The sequence below is a fragment of the Salvelinus fontinalis genome, chromosome 12, assembly GCF_029448725.1.
Source record: "Salvelinus fontinalis isolate EN_2023a chromosome 12, ASM2944872v1, whole genome shotgun sequence".
NCBI lineage: Eukaryota > Metazoa > Chordata > Actinopteri > Salmoniformes > Salmonidae > Salvelinus > Salvelinus fontinalis.
The window spans coordinates 29,472,625-29,496,099 of NC_074676.1; the positions used below are offsets into that span (position 1 = coordinate 29,472,625).

The following is a 23,475-nucleotide window of genomic DNA, read 5'->3' on the forward strand; positions in this document are numbered from 1 at the left end:
ACACACGCATGGGCACGCATCCAATCACGCACGTAGACACACGCACGCACAGATTGTGGATACACCTCTGTTCTGGATCTCCACAGAGTGATGTCAGAGGTCAGGGAGAACAGTGAACGGGAGGTGTGTATGGGTGAACATGTGTGTTAGAGCACTAGGACAGGGCCATTCCTCTCCAGTATAAATACTGGGTCCTGGTGGAGACGGGTAGAAAAGTGATGCATACACCTTCAGGACTGTGTGAAAAGACAAAAGAGGAGTCAAACTTATCATAAAAGGAGGTTACACGGCAGAGAAGAGAAGATTCACAGAGGAGTTATTCACCAAAAAGAGTGGAGAATGACTGACCAAAACGGTAAGGGATTTACCATTATTTCACATATTTTTAAAAACCATTGGTAGTGCCCTCCGAAGTAGAGGAGACAAATATTACAAGCAATTTCTATATCTGTAAAAAATGTGCTGCCGGATGAATTCACAGCAGTGTGTTAAGGTCACTCATTCTAATTTAAGCAATGCATGATAGGAGAGCATGAGAAAAACAGGCTCACATGCGCTAATCATACAAATATGAGGATGGAGCAGAGGTGTTATCTGACAAAGTTTATTCTCGAATGTGTACATTTCTAAATTTAAACAGAATATACAGTATATCTGTGTTTCTCCTTGTCAAAAAATATAAGTTGGTCTGTCGCTGTCTGTGTGTCTGTCTGTGTGTCTGTCTCTGTCTGTGTCTCTGTCTCTGTGTGTGTCTCTGTCTGTCTCTGTCTCTGTGTGTGATCATAGTATATGGCACACAAGTGTGTCTAACCTCAGGAATGGGTGAAGGATGACTTCAGTTTGATGGCTTAGATTGGTCTCTTTTGTGCCAATCTGACCTGGCAAACCAGGTCTATACTTACTTATTTATTGATGGTTTATAAAAAACATCTGCAAAAAGCATCAAACTTTGTTATTCACCTCTGTTCTTTAAAAAAAGCTTTCTCCCGCGCTACTGTTAAAATATAGTATTAACACACATTTCTGACAATCATTGTCATAACCCTTTAATATCAAAACAGCAATGTTAATGTTTTCACACAGTGCCACATGCTTGAGTGGAGTTGTCTACCTACAGTAGCTTCTATAAATATGAAGTGGGGTCCTTGACTTTATGACTCACACTGATAGTCAGGTTCAAATAGATGACTTGTCTGACCTTTCTGTGGTTTGACCTGTACAACATGGGACCATTGTGATTGATATGACTAAACTAGAGATCTCTCTAGAAATATGAATATTTACAAGAGTAATAGTACAGGTGTGGTCTGGTTACCCCCTAAGACATCCTCTTGAACTCATTATTTGTAACAATACAGTAGAATATGTTTTTATTAGAAGTGACTGAACCCTATGCTTTTTCTTTCATTGTGTTCCAGGTGTATTCATGGGGATGGACCTGCTTTGCCAGGTGAACAGCCATGCCCATCGTACAGAGGAGATGGACGTGGAAAGGCTGCTGGTTCGTAGGGGGCAGCCCTTCTCCCTTGCCTTGCAGTGCTTCACAACCCTGCCCCCTAAACACAAACTAGCCATGATCTTGCATCTAGGTAAGCAACTCAAGGACAAGGACCATAAGCTTAAGTCAGCAATAGAGTGGATACTACTGCACAGTGGGAGGAGGAGTTAGTTATGATTGACAGATAAAAAATAAAATGGTCTGGTAAAACAGCTTTGACTGACAGTATATATGTGGTTTTGTTTGTGTGTTTAGGTAAGGAGGGTGAGGTGGTTGTGAAGGTGTTGGAAGCCCGTGCTGGCAGTGGCAAGTGGTGGTTCCGCCAGCAGGGGGCTCAGAGTGAGGTGCTGCTGACGATCCACAGCCCAGCAGACGCCCCTGTGGGAATCTACAGCGTGACAGTGCTGCTCCTCTCCCCTGATGGACACATCCTGGAGAAGACAACACCAGAGTTGTTCTACCTGCTCTTCAACCCCTGGTGCAAAGGTGAGCTGACACATGCATGCGCTGCGTGCACATGCACACACACACACTAGTTGAATCAGTAAAGATATTGAAAGTGCTCAGTGTTGTGGCACTGCACCCTGTCCTGTTTTATTTGCTCTTTTGGTAAGGTGGAGGGCTCAGGGGGGTGCCACTCTCAGAAGGTCAGAGTCAGGGAAGATACTGTCTTCAGTTGTGTATTTGTGTCCGTGTCCGTGATTACTTTGAAATACATTTGAGCAGGCCTCCCGGGTGGCGCAGTGGTCTAGGGCACTGCATCGCAGTGCTAACTGCGCCACCAGAGTCTCTGGGTTCGCCCCCAGGCTCTGTCGCAGCCGGCCGCGACCGGGAGGTCCGTGGGGCGACGCACAATTGGGCTAGCGTCGTCCGGGTTAGGGAGGGTTTGGCCGGTAGGGATTTCCTTGTCTCATCGCGCTCCAGCGACTCCTGTGGCGGGCTGGGCGCAGTGCGCGCTAGCCAAGGGGGCCAGGTGCACGGTGTTTCCTCCGACACATTGGTGCGGCTGGCTTCCGGGTTGGAGGCGCGCTGTGTTAAAGAAGCAGTGCGGCTTGGTTGGGTTGTGCCTCGGAGGACGCATGGCTTTCGACCTTCGTCTCTCCCGAGCCCGTACGGGAGTTGTAGCGATGAGACAAGATAGTAATTACTAGCGATTGGATACCACGAAAAATTGGGGAGGAAAGGGGATACAATTTAATTAAATAAATAAAAAATACATTTGAGCCGAACATTAAATTATAACAACATATAGAAAATATGAAATTAGTGGATCAGATATCTTATATGAAAGTTGTTAGTTGTGTGATATCACTACAATAAGAATGCCTCTCTCTTCTCTGGGTCTTTGTTGTTCTCCCTCCCAGCTGACTCTGTGTACCTCCCTGGTGAGGAGCTGCTAGAGGAGTACATCCTGAATGAAAATGGCCTCCTTTACCAGGGTTCCTGGGACCAGATTTCCTCACTACCCTGGAACTTTGGACAGGTAGCAAACAAACAGCACTTCTGAAGGACATACAGCCAACACAGCTGAGACAGAATAGAGAACCCAAACCTGTTGATCCCATTATCAACCCATCGATCCAATGAGAACCAGATCTCAGTGATGTGCAGCCTGAATCACAGTTCTAGCTGAGGCGTTCCAAACAGAAAGATTAACAACAGGGCATGTGGGTGGGTGTTGGCAGCCAGTGGTTTCTGTCAAGTCTGAAGGCTTGATGGTGGCCTGTGTGAATTGTCACAGCTTGGTGTCGTTTGGAGACACCATGCACCAGCTGGCAGACGAAATGTCTTTGGTGGATGTAAGACATTTTTACACTGGATGTGTGAAAATGCCAACCACTCAAACGTGGGTTTGTCTCATCTGAGAGAGACAGAGACATAGTCACATAGAAATTGAGAAAGAGACAGACAAACAACCTGCATGGTTTATTGTCTCCATCTAGTGAGGAGAAAGTACATAGAGTCACAGTCACAATCAACAATTCTATGTATGTATTTTTTAACACTAGTTTGAGATTTGTATCTACCTCATCATGAGCTCACTTAATGCATTCTCATAATATTTTTACGTATAATCCCTCATGTCATTGTTCATAGTTTGAACAAGATGTGGTGGACATCTGTTTTGAAATCCTGGACAATTCACCTGCTGCACTGACAAACCCAGAGATGGACACAGCCAACCGAGCAGACCCAGTGTACGTGAGCAGGACAATTACTGCCATGGTAAGGTTCACCCTTCAACTTCATTATTTCTACACATTGGGAATAGTTATAATCTCACAGTAATTAACCTACCTACTCTACACCTGTGCAGGTGAATGCTAATGATGACCGTGGCGTGGTGTCTGGCCGTTGGGACGGGAAGTACGATGACGGTGTGCCGCCCACACGTTGGACTGGCAGTGTGCCCATCCTCAGGCGCTGGAGTGAGGCCGGGGCACAGAGGGTGCGCTACGGACAGTGCTGGGTGTTCTCAGGCGTAGCCTGTACAGGTGAGAGACACATATGTGGACAATTACAAATACCTAGGTGTCTGGTTAGACTGTAAACTCTCCTTCCAGACTCACATTAAGCATCTCCAATCCAAAATTAAATCTAGAATCGGCTTCCTATTTTGCAACAAAGGATCCTTCACACATGCTGCCAAACATACCCTCGTAAAACTGACTATCCTACCGATCCTTGACTTCAGCGATGTCATTTATAAAATAGCCTTCAAAACTCTACTCAGCAAATTGGATGCAGTCTATCACAGTGCCATCCGTTTTGTCACCAAAGCCCCATATACTACCCACCATTGCGACCTGTATGCTCTCGCTGGCTGGCCCTCGCTTCATATTCGTCGCCAAACCCACTGGCTCCAGGTCATCTATAAATCTTTGCTAGGTAAAGCCCCACCTTATCTCAGCTCACTGGTCACCATGGCAGCACCCACCCGTAGCACGCGCTCCAGCGGTATATTTCACTGGTCACCCCCAAAGCCTATTCCCCCTTTGGCCGCCATTCCTTCCAGTTCTCTGCTGCCAATGACTGGAACGAATTGCAAAAATCACTGAAGCTGGAGACTCATAACTCCCTCACTAACTTTAAGCATCAGCTGTCAGAGCAGCTCACAGATCACTGCACCTGTACATAGCCCATCTGTAAATAGCCCATCCAACTACCTCATCCCCATATTATTATTATTATTTTTTTTCTTCTCCTTTGCACCCCAGTATCTCTACTTCCACATTCATCTTCTGCACATCTATCACTCCAGTGTTTAATTGCTAAATTGTTTTATTGACTGTACGTTTGTTTATTCCATGTGTAACTCTGTGTTGTTGTTTGTGTCGCAATGCTATGCTTTATCTTGGCCAGGTCGCAGTTGTAAATCAGAACTTGTTCTCAACTGGCCTACCTGGTTAAATAAAGGTGAAATAAAAATAAAATAAAAACATAGGAGACAACACACTGACACAAGATGGCTCTCTCTCTTCGGCTCTCTCTCAGCTAATTTCCTAACACTCTCTGGTTCTATATTTGCACTATCAAATATTTCATTCAGCTACAGTATATTAAGCTATAAACAGACTATATGCTGTTTGCTGATTGGTTCCTTTCTCTCACCCATCACACAGTTCTTCGCTGTCTGGGCATACCCACTCGCCCAGTTACAAACTACTCTTCTGCCCATGACACCGATGGCAACCTGAATGTGGACTATCTGTATGATGAGCAGCTGGAGAGTGTGTCTGAAGGCAGGAAGGATATGATCTGGTAAGGCTCACAACCTACACTTCTATAGTTTTCATGTTGCTTTCATTTCTAGATATCAGCTTAGAATTATGCAGAATCAGCACTGTATGTGTGGGTGTGTGTAGGAACTACCATTGCTGGGTGGAGTCCTGGATGGACAGGGAGGATCTTCCTAAAGGCTATGATGGGTGGCAGGCTCTGGATCCCACCCCACAGGAGAGGAGTGATGGTACTTCATATTCATGACCAGCCTTGGTTTACTAAGCCCCTCTAAAATCTATTTTTTATGGTTGGGCTACTACAGGAAGTTACGTTTCATACATGTTTTTTCTGTAAAATTGTTTTTCTTGCCCTCATCCCTATCTCCTCCTTCTCAGGGGTGTACTGTTGTGGGCCCTGTCCAGTGAAGGCAGTGAGGGATGGTGATGTGGGGATGAAGTATGATGCAGCCTTCGTGTTCTCTGAGGTGAACGCAGACCTGGTCACCTGGATAGTCTACCCAGATGGCCAACGCTCACAAGTTTCCCTCAACCAGAATACAGTTGGCCAAAACATCAGCACCAAGAGTGTGTACGGAGACTACAGAGAGGACATCACTAAACATTACAAATACCCCGAAGGTATTCACTTCCTTCCTTTAAACAAACATACTGAAATGTTCACACCTGCACAAATACTAGCACAGATGGGAAGAGAACCTAAAGAGTACAGTAGACTGTTACACACTACAAATACCCCCAAGGGAAGTGTGTCACTTTGGACACATACCACACGAACACACCGTTAATTTAACAGTATGACAACCTCCTTCCTTTCTACCAGGTTCAGTGAAAGAGCGTGAGGTGTATGAGAAGGCAGGACGGCGGGTAACGCAGCCGAATGGAGCACCAGGGCAGCTGGAGCTGAAGATCAAACACGCCCAGGCCATCCTGGGGACAGACTTTGATGTGATAGTGGAGGTGCACAACGTCGGTGGAGAGGACACCCCAGCGCAGCTGACTGTGACGTCCAACGCTGTCACCTACAACAGCCTCCACCGGGGGGAGTGCCATAGGAAGACTGCCAGCCTGACCGTGCCAGCCCAGAAAGGTGGGCCTCAACTGCCATCACACAATCAAACTTTTTAGTGAAGTTTATCATTGTGCAATAGGCGAGAGGAATCAAGAATCATGACTGAAAACTTTGAACTAATGTGACCCTGTGTTTGATTTATTTTTTAGTGGCACTGGGTCAGTCTGACCCCTGGTGTTCTTGTATGTTTAGGAACCAAGTAAACAGTGCTAAACTATACCATGGAAAAAGTGTGAAACAATACAATAACACACTTTCTCCTCTCATCCCTATTATTCTCACAGCTCATAAGGAAGTGCTGCGGCTACGGTACGATCACTACGGGGCATGTGTGTCTGAGCATAACCTGATCAGGGTCACAGCACTACTCCAGGTCAGCGGCCAGCCCGAAGTCATCTTACAAGAGGTCAACATCCAACTGAGCATGCCTCAGCTCCATGTCAAGGTACTATCTGGAACTGGAAATGGCTCTGGTGAAGCAATGAATAAATTGAGTACTACTGGTCATGAGAATGGATATGTTCAAGTGCAAACAGTGGCTTATAGTATATTGATATAAGGTTGTTTGTTACTGAAATTATAATTTCTGATGATGCCTGCACTGTCCATGTTCTTTCTCCAGGTGGTGGGAGATGCAGTTGTATCTCGGAAATTGATTGCCCACATCAGCTTCACCAATCCACTGCCTATTACCCTCAGAGGGGGCGTGTTTACTGTGGAGGGGGCAGGTCTGACAGCAGCGCAGGAGATCCAAGCACCGTAAGTATCTCTATGTGAGAGAGGAGATCCAATCTTCATTGAATTTGTATATGCTTTTTCAGCAATGAGAGAATGTATGTAGACCTGAAACTGTTTAAAACCCAGGGCTCTTTAAGATCTCGCACCCTGTGCAGCAGCTGAAGATTTAGAGAGGGATAGCATCTCAAATCAAATCAAATTTTATTTGTCACATACACCTGGTTAGCAGATGTTAATGCGAGTGTAGCGAAATGCTTGTGCTTCTAGTTCCGACAATGTAGTAATAACCAACGAGTAATCTCACCTAACAATTCCACAACTACTACCTTATACATACAAGTGTAAAGGGATAAAGATTATGTACATAAAGATATATGAATGAGTGATGGTACAGAACGGCATAGGCAAGATGCAGTAGATGGTATAGAGTACAGTATATACATATACATATGAGATGAGTAATGTAGGGTATGTAAACATTATATTAAGTGGCATTGTTTAAAGTGGCTAGTGATACATTTTTACATACATTTCCATCAATTCCCATTATTAAAGTGGCTGGAGTTGAGTCAGTATGTTGGCAGCGGCCACTAAATGTTAGTGGTGGCTGTTTAACAGTCTGATGGCCTTGAGATAGAAGCTGTTTTTCAGTCTCTCGGTCCCTGCTTTGATGCACCTGTACTGACCTCGCCTTCTGGATGATAGCGCGGTGAACAGGCAGTGGCTCGGGTGGTTGTTGTCCTTGATGATCTTTATGGCCTTCCTGTGACATCGGGTGATGTAGGTGTTCTGGAGGGCAGGTAGTTTGCCCCCGGTGATGCGTTGTGCAGACCTCACTACCCACTGGAGAGCCTTACGGTTGTGGGCGGAGCAGTTGCCGTACCAGGCGGTGATACAGCCCGACAGGATGCTCTCGATTGTGCATCTGTAGAAGTTTGTGAGTGCTTTTGGTGACAAGCCGAATTTCTTCAGCCTCCTGAGGTTGAAGAGGCGCTGCTGCGCCTTCTTCACAACGCTGTCTGTGTGGGTGGACCAATTCAGTTTGTCCGTGATGTGTACACCGAGGAACTTAAAACTTACTACCCTCTCCACTACTGTCCCGTCGATGTGGATAGGGGGGTGCTCACTCTGCTGTTTCCTGAAGTCCACAATCATCACCTTTGTTTTGTTGACGTTGAGTGTGAGGTTATTTTCCTGACACCACACTCCGAGGGCCCTCACCTCCTCCCTGTAGGCCGTCTCGTCGTTGTTGGTAATCAAGCCTACCACTGTAGTGTCGTCCGCAAACTTGATGATTGAGTTGGAGGCGTGCATGGCCACGCAGTCGTGGGTGAACAGGGAGTACAGGAGAGGGCTCAGAACGCACCCTTGTGGGGCCCCAGTGTTGAGGATCAGCGGGGTGGAGATGTTGTTACCTACCCTCACCACCTGGGGGCGGCCCGTCAGGAAGCCCAGTACCCAGTTGCACTGGGCGGGGTCGAGACCCAGGGTCTCGAGCTTGATGACGAGTTTGGAGGGTACTATGGTGTTAAATGCTGAGCTATAGTCAATGAACAGCATTCTCACATAGGTATTCCTCTTGTCCAGATGGGTTAGGGCAGTGTGCAGTGTGGTTGCGATTGCGTTGTCTGTGGACCTATTGGGTCGGTAAGCAAATTGGAGTGGGTCTAGGTTGTCAGGTAGGGTGGAGGTGATATGGTCCTTGACTAGTCTCTCAAAGCACTTAATGATGACGGAAGTGAGTGCTACGGGGCGGTAGTCGTTTAGCTCAGTTACCTTAACTTTCTTGGGAACAGGAACAATGGTGGCCCTCTTGAAGCATGTGGGAACAGCAGACTGGGATAAGGATTGATTGAATATGTCCGTAAACACACCAGCCAGCTGGTCTGCGCATGCTCTGAGGACGCGGCTGGGAATGCCGTCTGGGCCTGCAGCCTTGCGAGGGTTAACACGTTTAAATGTTTTACTCACCTCGGCTGCAGTGAAGGAGAGCCCGCAGGTTTTGGTAGCGGGCCGTGTCAGTGGCACTGTATTGTCCTCAAAGCGAGCAAAAAAGTTATTTAGTCTGTCTGGGAGCAAGACATCCTGGTCCGCGACGGGGCTGGTTTTCTTTTTGTAATCCGTGATTGACTGTAGACCCTGCCACATACCTCTTGTGTCAGCTGTTGAATTGCGACTCTACTTTGTCTCTATACTGGGACTTATCTTCTTTGATTGCCTTGCGGAGGGAATAGCTACACTGTTTGTATTCGGTCATGTTTCCGGTCACCTTGCCCTGGTTGAAAGCAGTGGTTTGCGCTTTCAGTTTCACGCGAATGCTGCCATCAATCCACGGTTTCTGGTTTGGGAATGTTTTAACCGTTGCTGTGGGTATTATGTCACCGATGCACTTTCTAATGAACTCGCTCACCGAATCAGCGTATTTGTCAATGTTGTTGTTGAACGCAATGCGGAACATATCCCAATCCACGTGATCGAAGCAGTCTTGAAGCGTGGAATCAGATTGGTCGGACCAGCGTTGAACAGACCTGAGCGCTGGAGCTTCTTGTATTAGTTTCTGTTTGTAGCCTGGAAGCAACAATATGGAGTCGTGGTCAGCTTTTCTTGAAAGGAGGGCGGCGGAGGGCCTTATATGCATCGCGGAAGTTAGAATAACAATGATCCAGGGTTTTACCAGCCCTGGTAGCACAATCGATATGCTGATAGAATTTAGGGAGTTTTGTTTTCAGATTAGCCTTGTTAAAATCCCCAGCTACGATGAATGCAGCCTCAGGGTGTGTGGTTTCAAGTTTACATAGATTCAGATAAAGTTCGTTCAGGGCCATCGATGTGTCTGCTTGGGGGGGAATATATACGGCTGTGATTATAATCAAAGAGAATACCCTTGGTAGATAATGCGGTCGACATTTGATTGTGAGGAATTCTAAGTCAGGTGAACAGAATGACTTGAGTTCCTGTATGTTGTTATGATCACACCATGTCACGTTAATCATAAGGCATACCCCCTCGCCCCTCTTCTTACCAGAAAGACGTTTGTTTCTGTCGGCGCGATGCGTGAAGAAACCAGCTGGCTGCACCGACTCCGTTAGCGTCTCTCGAGTGAGCCATGTTTCCATGAAGCAAAGAACGTTACAGTCTCTGATGTCTCTCTGGAATGCTACCCTTGCTCGGATTTCATCAACCTTCTTGTCAAGAGACTGGACATTGGCGAGTAGTATGCTAGGGAGTGGAGCGCGATGTGCCCGTCTCCGAAGCCTGACCAGAAGACCGCTTCGTTTGCCCCTTTTACGGTGTCGTTGTTTAGGGTCGCCGGCTGGGATCAGATCCATTGTACTGGGTGGAAGGCAAAACACAGGATCCGCTTCAGGAGAGTCATATTCCTGGTCGTAATGATAGTGAGTTGACGTTGCTCTTATATTCAGTAGTTCCTCCCGACTGTATGTAATGAAACCTAAGATTACCTGGGGTACCAATGTAAGAAATAACACGTAAAAAAACAAAATACTGCATAGTTTCCTAGGAACGCGAAGAGAGGCGGCCATCTCTGTCGGCGCCGGAAGAGCTCTCAGAGAGCTCTCAGAGAGCTCTTGGCTGCCACTGTAAATTCCTCAGCAAAGGACATAGTCTGACCGCATTGCATGAGTAAAAATAACAAGATCTGCTTTTCTCTCGCTCCACCTCCCTTAAAAAGACAAAGAGAGAGCCTGACATATCCTCCTCATCCCAGGCCAAAGATGATTATACCGGCCCGCGTGGCTCTCCAGGACCACAGGCCAAATGTTACCACACACATAACCTCTAAAAAGAGATGCCAGTGTAAACATATGCCCTCAGCCTAAACACAGGATAATTTCTCTGCTGGCCGTCTGGGTGAATTTAACATTCTTTGACAAAACATCACACTTCCTGGATGGACCTAGCCTACTTAATTTTTTGGTCAGCTCATGTATCTCAAGTGTGAAAAAAAAAATCCACATTTTCATAGCAGCACTAGGGTTGGGCAGTCATATTGTTTCTGTACCATACTGGGGTATATGGTATTACCAAAGATTTTTATAAATAACCCAAGATAGACCAGAACTTAATCATAGTGGGCCAAACAAGCAAGGTGGGCAGAGCCAAGCATGAGCTAGTGAAATCCTATTGGTGTGTTCTAGCATTTATTTGCATATTTCTGTTAGAGAATATCAACTCTGTGAAATGTGCGTGTGAAATACTCAATTCGCCCTTGCACTCCTTCTAAACACTGCAATTTTTAAAACTTTGGCAAAGGGTAAAGTCTACAAAATGCAGTCCACTCGGTTTGTTACAGATTTTAGTTTTGGAAACAGAAAACTGTATGGAGATCAAATGTTTTATAAATGAGAAAATGTGCAGAATGTCGGCAAAAATCCATCTCGATCCATCTTCTCCCACTGCCGGCCACTGGGCTTCCTCTCATCATCATATTTGGTAATGAGTGGAAACATCAACCGGATGCTTCACATTTATGCATCCGGTGAAATATCTGGCTCATTGTTCCATCCGTGGTATTTCCGAATGTGCATGCACACAAGGGGCGGTATTTAAAAGAACACAAAAAAAATACAAATTTAGGCAGCAGGGATCTTGATCCAGGAGGGGATTGAATGTCTCTGCTGTAAACAAGAAGCTTGATTTTGACTTCTAGCCACATAGCTAGCCAGTTAGCAAACAAAATGCATAGCTGGAGTCCTGAGATGATTCATTTATTTGACACATCTTAATTTCTTATAGTCATACTTAATTTATAAGCAGTTTCCCCCAACCCAATAAACACTTTTTCAGGGGAGTATTGAAATCATACCATCTGTATTTTGAAATACCCCGGCATACAGTATAAAAGGTACAGTATATCACCCAAGCCTAAGCAGGACATAGCCACAACTGTCATTTCTGGCAGCTAATCGAGTTTAAAATTCCAGCAGACCTGAATGTTAAACAATTTGTGTGGCCTTTCCCAGAAATATATGGCTACAAAAAAGTTTCTATTACCAGACAATGTTTCTGAATGAGCTGGTTTTTGGCTTCCATGCAAGATGTGTTAAAATACACTGAACAAAAATATAAACGCAACATGCAACAATTTAAACGATTTTACTGTTACAGTTCATTTAAACAAATCAGTCAAATGAAATAAATAAATTAGGCCCTAATCGCTGGACTTCACATGACTAGGCAGGGGCACAGCCATGGGTGGCTTGGGAGGACAGAGGCCCACCCACTTGGGAGCCAGGCCCACCCACTGGGAAACCAGGCCCAGCTAATCAGAATGAGTTTTTTACCCACAAAAGTGCTTTATTACAGACAGAAACACTCCTCAGTTTCATCAGCTGTCCAGGTGGCTGGTCTCAGTCGATCACACAGGTGAAGGAGCTGGATGTGGAGGTCCTGGGCTGGCGTGGTTACATGTGGTCTGCGGTTGTGAGGCCGGTTGGAAGTACTGCCAAATTCTCTAAAAAGACGGAAGCAGTTTATGGTAAAGAAATGAACATTCAATTCTCTGGCAACAGCTCTGGTGGACATTCCTGCAGTCAGCATGCCAACTGCACCCTCCCTCAAAACTTGAGGCATCTGTGGCATTGTGTTGTGTTACAAAACTGCACATTTTAGTGCCTTTTATTGTCCACAGCACAAGGCACACCTGTCCAATGATCCTGCTGTTTAATCATGTCTTTGATATTCAACACCTGTCATGTAGATTATCTTGACAAAGGCAAAATGTTCACTAACAGGTATGTAAACAAATGAGTGCCCAGAATTTGAGAGAAATAAGCTTTTTGTGCATATGGAAAAATGCTGGGATCTTTTATTTCAGCTCATGAAACATGAGACCAACACTTTCCATGTTGCGTTTATATTTTTGTTCAGTATAGCGTGACATGTTTGACATGGTCTCGTTGAATACAGCAGGAGACCTCCGTTAGTATTTTAACCGTTAGTGGAACAGAGCAAGACTGAATTGAAAGAACAATGTGTGCTTGTAGTGAAACAATCTCTTTTCTCCTACAGAGATGACATTGGACCAGGTCAAGAGGTCAAGGTCAAGTTGTCCTTCAAGCCCACCCGAGCAGGCCTGAGAAAACTGATGGTCGACTTTGATGCAGACAGAATAAGGGATGTTAAAGGCATTGCCACTTTGATTGTGAGAAACAAGTGAACTGTCAATTAACAATGTATATCATATCATGTATATTTCTATATAAAAACAATTACCCTGTAAATGCAAAATGAAAGTGAGTTGCAAAATCATGTGTTGTTTTTTTCTATTGTTCTTGATGATCTTATGAAGGGATTTACAAGCCTTGGCAAAGAAAGATGGGTCTCTGAATCCAAAAGTATTGCTAGAGTCCGGAGACTAAATCTATTTGTGAGACTAATGTAACCATACCCTTTGTCACGTAGAGTAGGCCAGAAGGCTAAACTGAAAAACCTAACCTCTATCAAATAAAAAGATGGCAAAAGTACTTCTGTGCAAGGGTGTTTATTTATATAGTGAATCCGGAAGAAAAACAACAGTACTGCCATCCTAAGTATGCATTATGGAGACAGCTTAAAAACAAACCAAAATGGTTCCCCCCTTGAACTGAAAGAGAGGCTCCTTTTGTAGGGGAAGCCCCTCCCATCAGAACATACCCAGCACTAATTAATTAAGTAATTACCTTCATCAAAGCCTACATTTTCCACTCAGCTAAACATAATGAATTATATTTGGAAAGTATTCAGACACCCGTGACATTTTGCACGTTTAGTTACGTTACAGCTTTATTCTAAAATTGATTCGATTGTTTTTTCCCCCTCATCAATCTACACACAATATCCCAAAATACCAAAGCAAAAGCAGGTTTGTAGAAATGTTTGCAAATTCATTAAAAATTAAAAATGGAAATATTACATTTACATAAGTATTCAGACCCTTTACTCAGTACTTTGTTAAAGCTCTTTATCCAGCGATTACAGCCTCGAGTCTTCTTGGTTATGATGTAAACAGGCTTGGCACAGCTGTATTTGGGGAGTTTCTCCTATTCTTCTCTGCAGATCCTCTCAAGCTCTGTCGGGTTGGATGGAGAGCATCGCTGCACAGGTATTTTCAGGTCTCTCCAGAGATGTTTGATTGGGTTCAAGTCTGGGCTCTGACTGGGCCACTCAAGGACATTCAGAGACTTGAACTGAAGCCACTCCTGCGTTGTCTTGGCAGTGTGCTTAGGGTTGTTGTCCTGTTGGAAGGTGAACCTTCACTCCAGTCTGAGGTCCTGAATGCTCTGGAGCAGGTTTTCATCAAAGATCTCTCTGTACTTTGCTCGGTTCATCTTTCCCTCGATCCCGATTAATTTTCCTGACGCTGAAAAACATCCCCACAGCATATTGCTGCAACCACCATGCTTCACCGTAGGGATGGTGCCAGGTTTCCTCCAGGCGTGACACTTGGCATTCAGGCCAAAGAGTTCAATCTTGGTTTCATCAGGCCTGAGAACCTTCTTTCTCATGGTCTAAGAGTCCTTTAGGTGCCTTTTGGCAAACTACAAGCAGTCTGTCATGTGCCTTTTACTGAGGAGTGCCTTTTATTGAGGAGTGGCTTCTATCTGGTCACTCTACCATAAAGGCCTGATTGGGGAAGTGCTGCAGAGATGGTTATCCTTCAGGAAGGTCCTAACATCTCCACCGCGGAACTCTGGAGCTCTTTCACAGTGACCTGAAAGAGTCCCTTCTTCCCCGATTGCTCAGTTTGGTCGGGCGGCCAGCTCTAGGAAGAGTCTTGGTGGTTCCAAACTTCTTCCATTTTAAGAATGGAAGAACCTTCAATGCTGCAGAAATGGTTTTTGGTACCCTTCCCCAGGTCTGGGCCTCGACACAATACTGTCTCGGAGCTCTATGGACAATTCCTTCGATCTCATGTCTTGGTTTTTGCTCTGACATACACTGTCAACAGTGGGACCTTATATAGACCGGTGTGTGCCTTTCCAAATCATGTCCAATCTATTAAATTTACCACAGGTGGACTCCAATCAAGTTGTAGAACATCTCAAGGATGATCAATGGAAACAGGATGCACCTGAGCTCATTTGAGTCTCATAGCAAAGGGTCTGAATACTTATGTTAATAAGGTATTTGTTTTAGTTAAAAAAAAAATGCAACAAAAACAAAACTGTTTTCGCTTTGTCATGATGGGTTATTGTGTGTAGATTGATGAGGAAAACATTTTATTTAATCGATTTTAGAATAAAGCTGTTACGTAACAAAATGTCCGATTTGGATATGTTTGGCTGTTTTCGTTGCATAACATGTAGAAGCTGTCTCTATTCATGTTGTCACGTTCCTGACCTTATTTGCCTTTGTTTTACTTTGTTTAGTTCGTCAGGACGTGAGCTGGGTGGGTTATGTGTTTCTATGTTGGGTATGTTGGGTTGAATGTGTTGCCTGATATGGTTCTCAATTAGAGGCAGGTGTTTGACGTTTCCTCTGATTGAGAACCATATTAAGGTAGGCTGTTCTCACTGTTTGTTTGTGGGTGATTGTTCCTGTGTCTGTGTCTGTTGCACCACACGAGACTGTTTCGTTTGCTCGTTCGTTTGGCTGCTCTTTCCTGTTTGTGCGTTCTTCGTGTCTTTATGTAAGTGCTCAAGTACAGGTCTGTCTATGTCGTTTGTTGTTTTGTAGTTTGTGTAAGAGTTTTCGTGTTTCGTCTTGTTTAAATAAATATTCCATTATGTCTGCATACAACGTTGCGTTTTGGTCCGACCCTTACTCCTCCTCGGATGAGGAGACAGCCGTTACAGAATCACCCACCAAACCCGGACCAAGCAGCAGCAGCAGCAGGAGAGGCTGAACTATTTGGAGAAATGGACATGGGAGGACGAATTAGACGGAAAAGGACCCTGGGCAGAGCCAGGGGAATATCGCCGCCCCAAAGAAGAGCTGGAGGCAGCGAAGGCGGAGGGGCGCTATTATGAGGCGATCGCACGACAGATTGGCTGGAGGCCCGAGAGGCAGCCCCAAAAATTTCTTGGGGGGGGGGGGGGGGGGGGTGGCAGAGTCAGGAGTCAGACCTGAGCCAACTCCCCCTGCTTACCGTAAGGAGCCGGTGAGGGCGGAATTGGAGGTGAGTGACGCAGAGACAGTGAAGGAGTTAATGGGGATACGTGTCCCCAGCCCGGTACCACCAGTTCCGGCACCACGCACTAGGCCTAATGTGCGTCTCCAGAGTCCTGTTCCTCCTCCACGCACTAGCCCTATGGTGTGTGTCTCTTGCCCATTACCACCAGTGCCTACACCACGCACCAAGCCTCCTGTGCGTCTCCAGAGTCCTGTGCGTCCTGTTGCTGCTCCCCACACTAGCCCTGAGATGCGTGTCCCCAGCCCGGTACCACCAGTTCCGGCACCACGCACTAGGCCTAATGTGCGTCTCCAGAGCCCTGTACGCACTGTTCCTTCTCCCCGCACTCGCCCTGAGGTGCGTGCCCTCAGTCCGGTACCACCAGTTCCGACACCACGTACCAGGCCTACTGTGCGCCTCAGCCGGTCAGAGTCATCCGTCTGCCCAGCGCCGTCTGAGCCATCCATCTGCCCAGCGCCATCTGAGCCATCCGTCTGCCCAGCGCCATCTGAGCCATCCGTCTGCCCAGCGCCATCTGAGCCATCCGTCTGCCCAGCGCCATCTGAGCCATCCGTCTGCCCAGCGCCATCTGAGCCATCCGTCTGCCCAGCACCATCAGAGCCATCCGTCTGCCACGAGCCTTCAGAGCCGCCCGTCTGTCCCGAGCCATTAGAGCCGTCCGTCAGTCAGGAGCTGCCAGAGCCGCCAGCCAGTCAGGAGCTGCCAGAGCCGCCAGCCAGTCAGGAGCTGCCAGGGCCGCCAGCCAGTCAGGAGCTGCCAGGGCCGCCAGCCAGTCAGGAGCTGCCAGAGCCGCCAGCCAGTCAGGAGCTGCCAGAGCCGCCAGCCAGTCAGGAGCTACCAGAGCCGCCAGCCAGCCATGAGCAGCCAGAGCCGCCAGCCAGCCATGAGCAGCCAGAGCCGCCAGCCAGCCATGAGCAGGCAGAGCCGCCAGCCAGCCATGAGCAGCCAGAGCCGCCAGCCAGCCATGAGCAGCCAGAGCCGCCAGCCAGCCATGAGCAGCCAGAGCCGCCAGCCAGCCATGAGCCCCCAGAGCCGCCAGCCAGCCAGGATCCACCAGAGCCAGCCAGCCAGGATCCGCCAGAGCCAGCCAGCCATGAGCAGCCAGAGCCAGCCAGCCAGGATCCGCCAGAGCCAGCCAGCCAGGATCCGCCAGAGCCAGCCAGCCAGGATCCGCCAGCCAGTCCGGTGCTGTCCCTCAGTTCGGAGCTGGCCTTCAGCCCGGAGCTGTCCCTCAGCCCGGAGCTGCCCCTCAGCCCGGAGCTGCCAGTAGTCCAGAGTTGCCCCTCTCCCAGCAGCATACCACCCTGCATACCACTGCTGGCTTGCTTCTGAAGCTAAGCAGGGTTGGTCCTGGTCGGTCCCTGGATGGGAGACCAGATGCTGCTGGAAGTGGTGTTGGAGGGCCAGTAGGAGGCACTCTTTCCTCTGGTCTAAAAAACATCCCAATGCCCCAGGGCAGTGATTGGGGACACTGCCCTGTGTAGGGTGCCGTCTTTCGGATGGGACGTTAAACGGGTGTCCTGACTCTCTGAGGTCATTAAAGATCCCATGGCACTTATCGTAAGAGTAGGGTTGTTAACCCCGGTGTCCTGGCTAAATTCCCAATCTGGCCCTCAAACCATCATGGTCACCTAATAATCCCCAGTTTACAGTTGGCTCATTCATCCCCCTCCTCTCCCCTGTAACTATTCCCCAGGTCGTTGCTGCAAATGAGAACGTGTTCTCAGTCAACTTACCTGGTAAAATAACGGTAAAATAAAATAAATAAAATAAAAAGCTACCTCTCTGTCCTGAGCTACCTCTATGTCCTGAGTTATCTAGGGGGGACCTGTGTTAAGGTTCCTAGACCAGGGTCGGGGGCGAGGATCGCCACTCAAAGGACGCTAAGGAGGGGGACAAAGACAATGGTGGAGTGGTATCCTCGTCCTGCGCCGGAGCCGCCACCGTGGACAGATGCCCACCCAGACCCTCCCCTTGAGGTTCAGTTTTGCAGCCGGAGTCCGCATCATGGGGGGGGGGGGGGGGGGGGGGGGGTCTCAATGTAGAAGCTGTCTCTATTCATGTTGTCACGTTCCTGACCTTATTTGCCTTTGTTTTACTTTGTTTAGTTGGTCAGGACGTGAGCTGGGTGGGTAGTCTATGTTATGTGTTTCTATGTTGGGTTGAATGTGTTGCCTGATATGGTTCTCAATTAGAGGCAGGTGTTTGACGTTTCCTCTGATTGAGAACCATATTAAGGTAGGCTGTTCTCACTGTTTGTTTGTGGGTGATTGTTCCTGTGTCTGTGTCTGTTGCACCACACGGGACTGTTTCGTTTGCTCGTTCGTTTGGCTGCTCTTTCCTGTTCGTGCGTTCTTCGTGTCTTTATGTAAGTGCTCAAGTTCAGGTCTGTCTACGTCATTTGTTGTTTTGTAGTTTGTGTAAGAGGTTTCGTCTTGTTTAAATAAATATTCCATTATGTCTGCATACAACGTTGCGTTTTGGTCCGACCCTTACTCCTCCTCCTCATCCTAGGAGGAGGCATTAGACAGCCGTTACACATGTTAAGAAGAAGTGACTGCTAAATGCTAACTCCCGTTCACATAAGCTGGTTAGCACAGCTAGCATACCGAAATCGGTGGCTGTAATCAAATTCGTTTTTAACTGTAATTCAGTTGATTGGTAACGATGACAAGAACATGTGTTAGGGTTGACATCCCCATACAATCATTATACTCTGATTTTTACCTCAACATAGTGTGAAATACACATACAAACAATAGCCTAAATGTCGTCTAATTTTGCTGGGGGGCAATGAGGAGACTCAGGATCTTTCCCCCCCACAGCTCTTTCCCCCACGTGTTTCCATGGCAATTCCATTCTTTTGGTCGAGTTCAATTGACCTCTTCACCGCAACTATGCGTAGAACGCATCATCTGGTCGAACGGTCATCTAGCGCCAAACTGCGCATGTCCTCAAATCCAAGGAACTCCTTTGATACAAGGTTGTTTTTGACGAAAATTAATACGTTCGTCACTCACGTGGTTGGAGTAATAACATTTTTCAACTGCTTAAGATATTGGCTCGAATCTAGGTTGTGCCTTTAGTTTTAGAGAAATTGAACAACTAAGGAAGAGTTTTTCACTTCTCTCATTGACTTCTCAAATCCCGGCCTGGTCTCTTTTGAACAGTCACAATTATTTTTTCTTTTTTTCATGGTGCACAAGATTTACACCTGTCTCAGTCGACTTATCCATTGCGGAGGCCACGGTGATGGCACTGTTCATCACTCTTAAGACATGATACTGAAATTGTATATAGCTTTTATGTAAAAATAATGGTGCAACACTAAAAAAATCTAATATTTAGGGATGCACGATATATCGGTGAACATATCGGAATCGGACGATATTAGCTATAAATGCCAATATTGGCATCAGCCCGATGTCTAGTTTAACCTGTCTAGGATCAGCGTGGCGCTAGCGGCACACCCCCCCCCCCCCACTGAAAAACCAGTGCCGCGAAATTCAAAAAAAATATATTTTTAAAATATTTAACTTTCACACATTAAAGTCCAATACAGCTAATGAAAGACACAGATCTTGTGAATCCAGTCAACATTTCCGATTTTTAAAATGTTTTACAGGGAAGACACAATATGTAAAGATGTACATCTATTACCTAAAAACACATTAGCATAATCCACCATCTTTTATTTGTCCACCAACACCAGTAGCCATCACCAATTCGGCTAAACTAAGATATTTATAGCCCCTAACCAACAAAAAAACTCATTAGATGACAGTCTGATAACATATTTATGGTATGGGATAGGTTTTGTTAGAAAAAAGTGCATATTTCAGGTAGATGGCATAGTTTACAATTGCACCCACCATCACAAATGGACTAGAATAATTACAATGAGCAACGTGTTTACCTAACTACTAATCATCAAACATTTCGTAAAAATACACAGCATACACGAATCGAAAGACACAGATCCTGTGAATACAGACAATATTTCAGATTTTCTAAGTGTCTTACAGCGAAAACACAATAAATCGTTATATTAGCTTAGCACATAGCAATTAGCAGCCCAGCATTGATTCTAGCCAAAGTGAGCGATAAAAGTCAACATCGCCAAAAGATATTAATTTTTTCACTAACCTTCTCAGAATTCTTCCGATGACACTCCTGTAACATCACATTACAACATGCATATACAGTTTGATTGAAAATGTTTATATTTAGCCACCAAAATCATGGTTAGACAATGTGAAATGTAACTCAGCTGGTCAGAATTTGTCCTTGCGCCACTTAGACAGTGATCTACTCTTATACATAAATACTCATAAACGTGACTAAAAAATATAGGGTGGACAGGGATTGATAGACAATTTAATTCTTAATACAATTGCGTTATTACATTTTTTAATTTATCCTTACTTTTCAATACAGTTTGCGCCAAGCGAAGCTACGTCAAAAAACATGGCGTCCTAAGCCACTAAAATGTTTCGACAGAAACACGATTTATCATAATAAAAATGTCCTACCTTGAGCTGTTCTTCCATCAGTATCTTGGGCAAAGGATCCTTTCTTGGGAGAAATCGTCTTTTGGTGGAAAGCTGTCCTCTTGCCATGTGGAAATGTCAACTACGTTCGGGATGAACTGAAAAGCGTGCCCAACTTTTCACATCGTTGCAAAAATAAATGTCCCAAAATCGCACTAAACGGATATAAATTGCTATAAAACGCTTTAAATTAACTACTTTATGATGTTTGTAACTCCTATAACGAGTGAAAAGATGACCGGAGAAATATAACAGGCTAAACTAACGCTTGGAACAGGAGACGGTCGGTGTCTTCCACGCGCGTTACGCAGCAAGAAAAGACTTGCTATCTAAAGGTTTTATTCATTTGTAGGGCCTGTGAACGAGCAATCGACCCCGTTGGAATCGTCATCACGTAAAGGCATCCAGGGGAAGACGTAAGAAGTGTCCGTATAGTCATAGCAACGACAGTGCCCTTTTAACTGACTTCAGAAAAGTGGCCAACATTTCTCAAATCTGACTCCATGTCAGGGAAATTGCTGTAGAATGGGCTCTGTTCCACTTAGAGACAAAATTTCAACTCCTATAGAAACTATAGACTGTTTTCTATCCAATAATAATAATAATATGCATATTGTACGATCAAGGATTTTGTGGGAAGCCGTTTAAAAAATTAGCCACATTAGCATAAATAGTCTAAACAGCGCCCCCATCCCCAACGCCGATGTGCAAAACCGATGTCAAAGCTGACGTGCATACCTACAGTTGAAGACGGAAGTTTACATACACCTTAGCCAAATACATTTAAACTCAGTTTTTCACAATTCCTGACATTTAATCCGAGTAAAAATGTCCTGTTTTAGGTCAGTTAGGATCACCAATTTATTTTAAGAATGTGAAATGTCAGAATAATAGTAGAGAGAATGATTTATTTCAGCTTTTATTTCTTTCATCACGTTCCCAGTGGGTCAGAAGTTTACATACACTCAATTAGTATTTGGTAGCATTGCCTTTAAATTGCTTAACTTGGGTCAAATTTTTCGTGTAGCCTTTCACAAGCTTCCCACAATAAGTTGGGTAAACTTTGGCCCGTTCCTCCTGACAGCTGGTGTAACTGAGTCAGGTTTGTAGGCCTCCTTACTCGGACACACTTTTTCAGTTCTGCCCACAAATTTTCAATGGGATTGAGGCCAGGGCTTTGTGATGGCCACTCCAATACCTTGACTGTGTTGTCCTTAAGCCATTTTGCCACAACTTTGGAAGTATGCTTGGGGTCATTGTCCAATTGGAAGACCCATTTGCGACCAAGCTTTAACTTCCTGACTGATGTCTTGAAATGTTGCTTCAATATATCCACATCATTTTCCTGCCTCATGATGCCATCTATTTTGTGAAGTGCACCACAACATGATGCACCCCCACAACATGATGCTGCCACCCCCGTGCGTCACGGTTGGGATGGTGTTCTTCAGTTTGCAAGCCTCCCCGTTTTTCCTCCAAACATAACGATGGTCATTATGGCCAAACAGTTCTATTTTTGTTTCATCAGAACTCTCCAAAAAAGTACGATCTTTGTCCCCATGTGCAGTTGCAAACCGTAGTCTGGCTTTTTTATGGCGGCTTTTGAGCAGTGTTTTTTTCCTGGCTGAGCAACCTTTCAGGTTATGTCGACTCGTTTCCTCCAGCATCTTTCCTCCAGCATCTTCACAAGGTCCTTTGCTGTTGTTCTGGGATTGATTTGTAATTTTCGCACCAAAGTACGTTCATCTCTAGGAGACAGACCTTCCTGAGCGGTATGATGACTGCGTGGTCCCATGGTGTTTATACTTGCGTTTTATTGTTTGTACAGATGAACGTGGTACCTTCAGGCATTTGGAAATTGCTCCCAAGGATGAACCAGACTTGTGGAGGTCTACCATTTTTTTTCTGAGGTCTTGGCTGATTTCTTTTGATTTTCCCATGATGTCAAGCAAAGAGGCACTGAGTTTGAAGGTAGGCCTTGAAATACATCCACAGGTACACCTCCAATTGACTCAAATGATGTCAATTAGACTATCAGAAGCTTCTAAAGCCATGACATAATTTTCTGGAATTTTCCAAGCTGTTTAAAGGCAACTTAGTGTATGTAAACTTCTGGCCCACTGAAATTGTGATACAGTGAATTCTATGTGAAATAATCTGTCTGTAAACAATTGTTGGAAAAATTACTTGTGTCATGCACAAAGTAGATGTCCTAACCGACTTGGCAAAATTATAGTTTGTTAACAATACATTTGTGGAGTGGTTGAAAAACAAGTTTTAATGACTCCAACCTAAGTGTATGTAAACTGTATGGTTTGCATTAAAGTTTATAATATCAAAGGGAGTTCAATGAATTTATAGCTGCCTAGCCAGCTGTAAAACTTGAACAGTCAGTGGTGAAGGTAATTGCCCCATTAACAACCACCCATATTAGCAAACTAATTTGATATGAAATGTAATATTTCTCTAGTATAGGCTACTTACCATAATGAACGATATCAACAAAATGCTCAGATCCGTGAGAAGTTCATTGACTTCTTCCGTCTTTATGACCACCAGTATGTCCACTCGTCCGCCACCATACCTTTGGACGACCTCACACTACTCTTCACCAATGCTGGCATGAACCAGGTACGCTAAAATAATATCACCGCCCATCCAACTATCCCTACCCCCTCCCTCCCTTCTGTAGGTCCATAGTTAGTGTGGCCCCATTGGCTAATCACGACCTCTCACCTTAGTGA

General features: G+C 45.5%; 1 protein-coding gene and 1 pseudogene across 2 annotated transcripts; both read left to right on the forward strand.

The window, feature by feature from the left end:
- Positions 1-13,533, forward strand: LOC129867123 (protein-glutamine gamma-glutamyltransferase 2-like). 2 transcript variants are annotated; one of them, XM_055940317.1, is made up of 14 exons: positions 1-355; positions 1,419-1,589; positions 1,754-1,984; positions 2,863-2,981; positions 3,596-3,724; positions 3,816-3,993; positions 4,862-4,915; positions 5,122-5,260; positions 5,365-5,468; positions 5,617-5,859; positions 6,062-6,328; positions 6,595-6,755; positions 6,933-7,069; positions 13,079-13,533. In XM_055940317.1, exons 1-14 carry the CDS (start codon positions 340-342, stop codon positions 13,224-13,226), a joined length of 2,097 nt encoding a protein of 698 aa, XP_055796292.1. In that variant the 5' UTR covers positions 1-339; the 3' UTR covers positions 13,227-13,533. The 2 variants fall into 2 exon arrangements, with proteins under 2 accessions (XP_055796292.1, XP_055796293.1); XM_055940318.1 differs by lacking the exon at positions 4,862-4,915 and having other exon boundaries at positions 3-355.
- LOC129866536 (alanine--tRNA ligase, cytoplasmic-like) overlaps positions 13,297-23,475 on the forward strand; it is a 17,558-nt pseudogene continuing 7,379 nt past the window's right edge.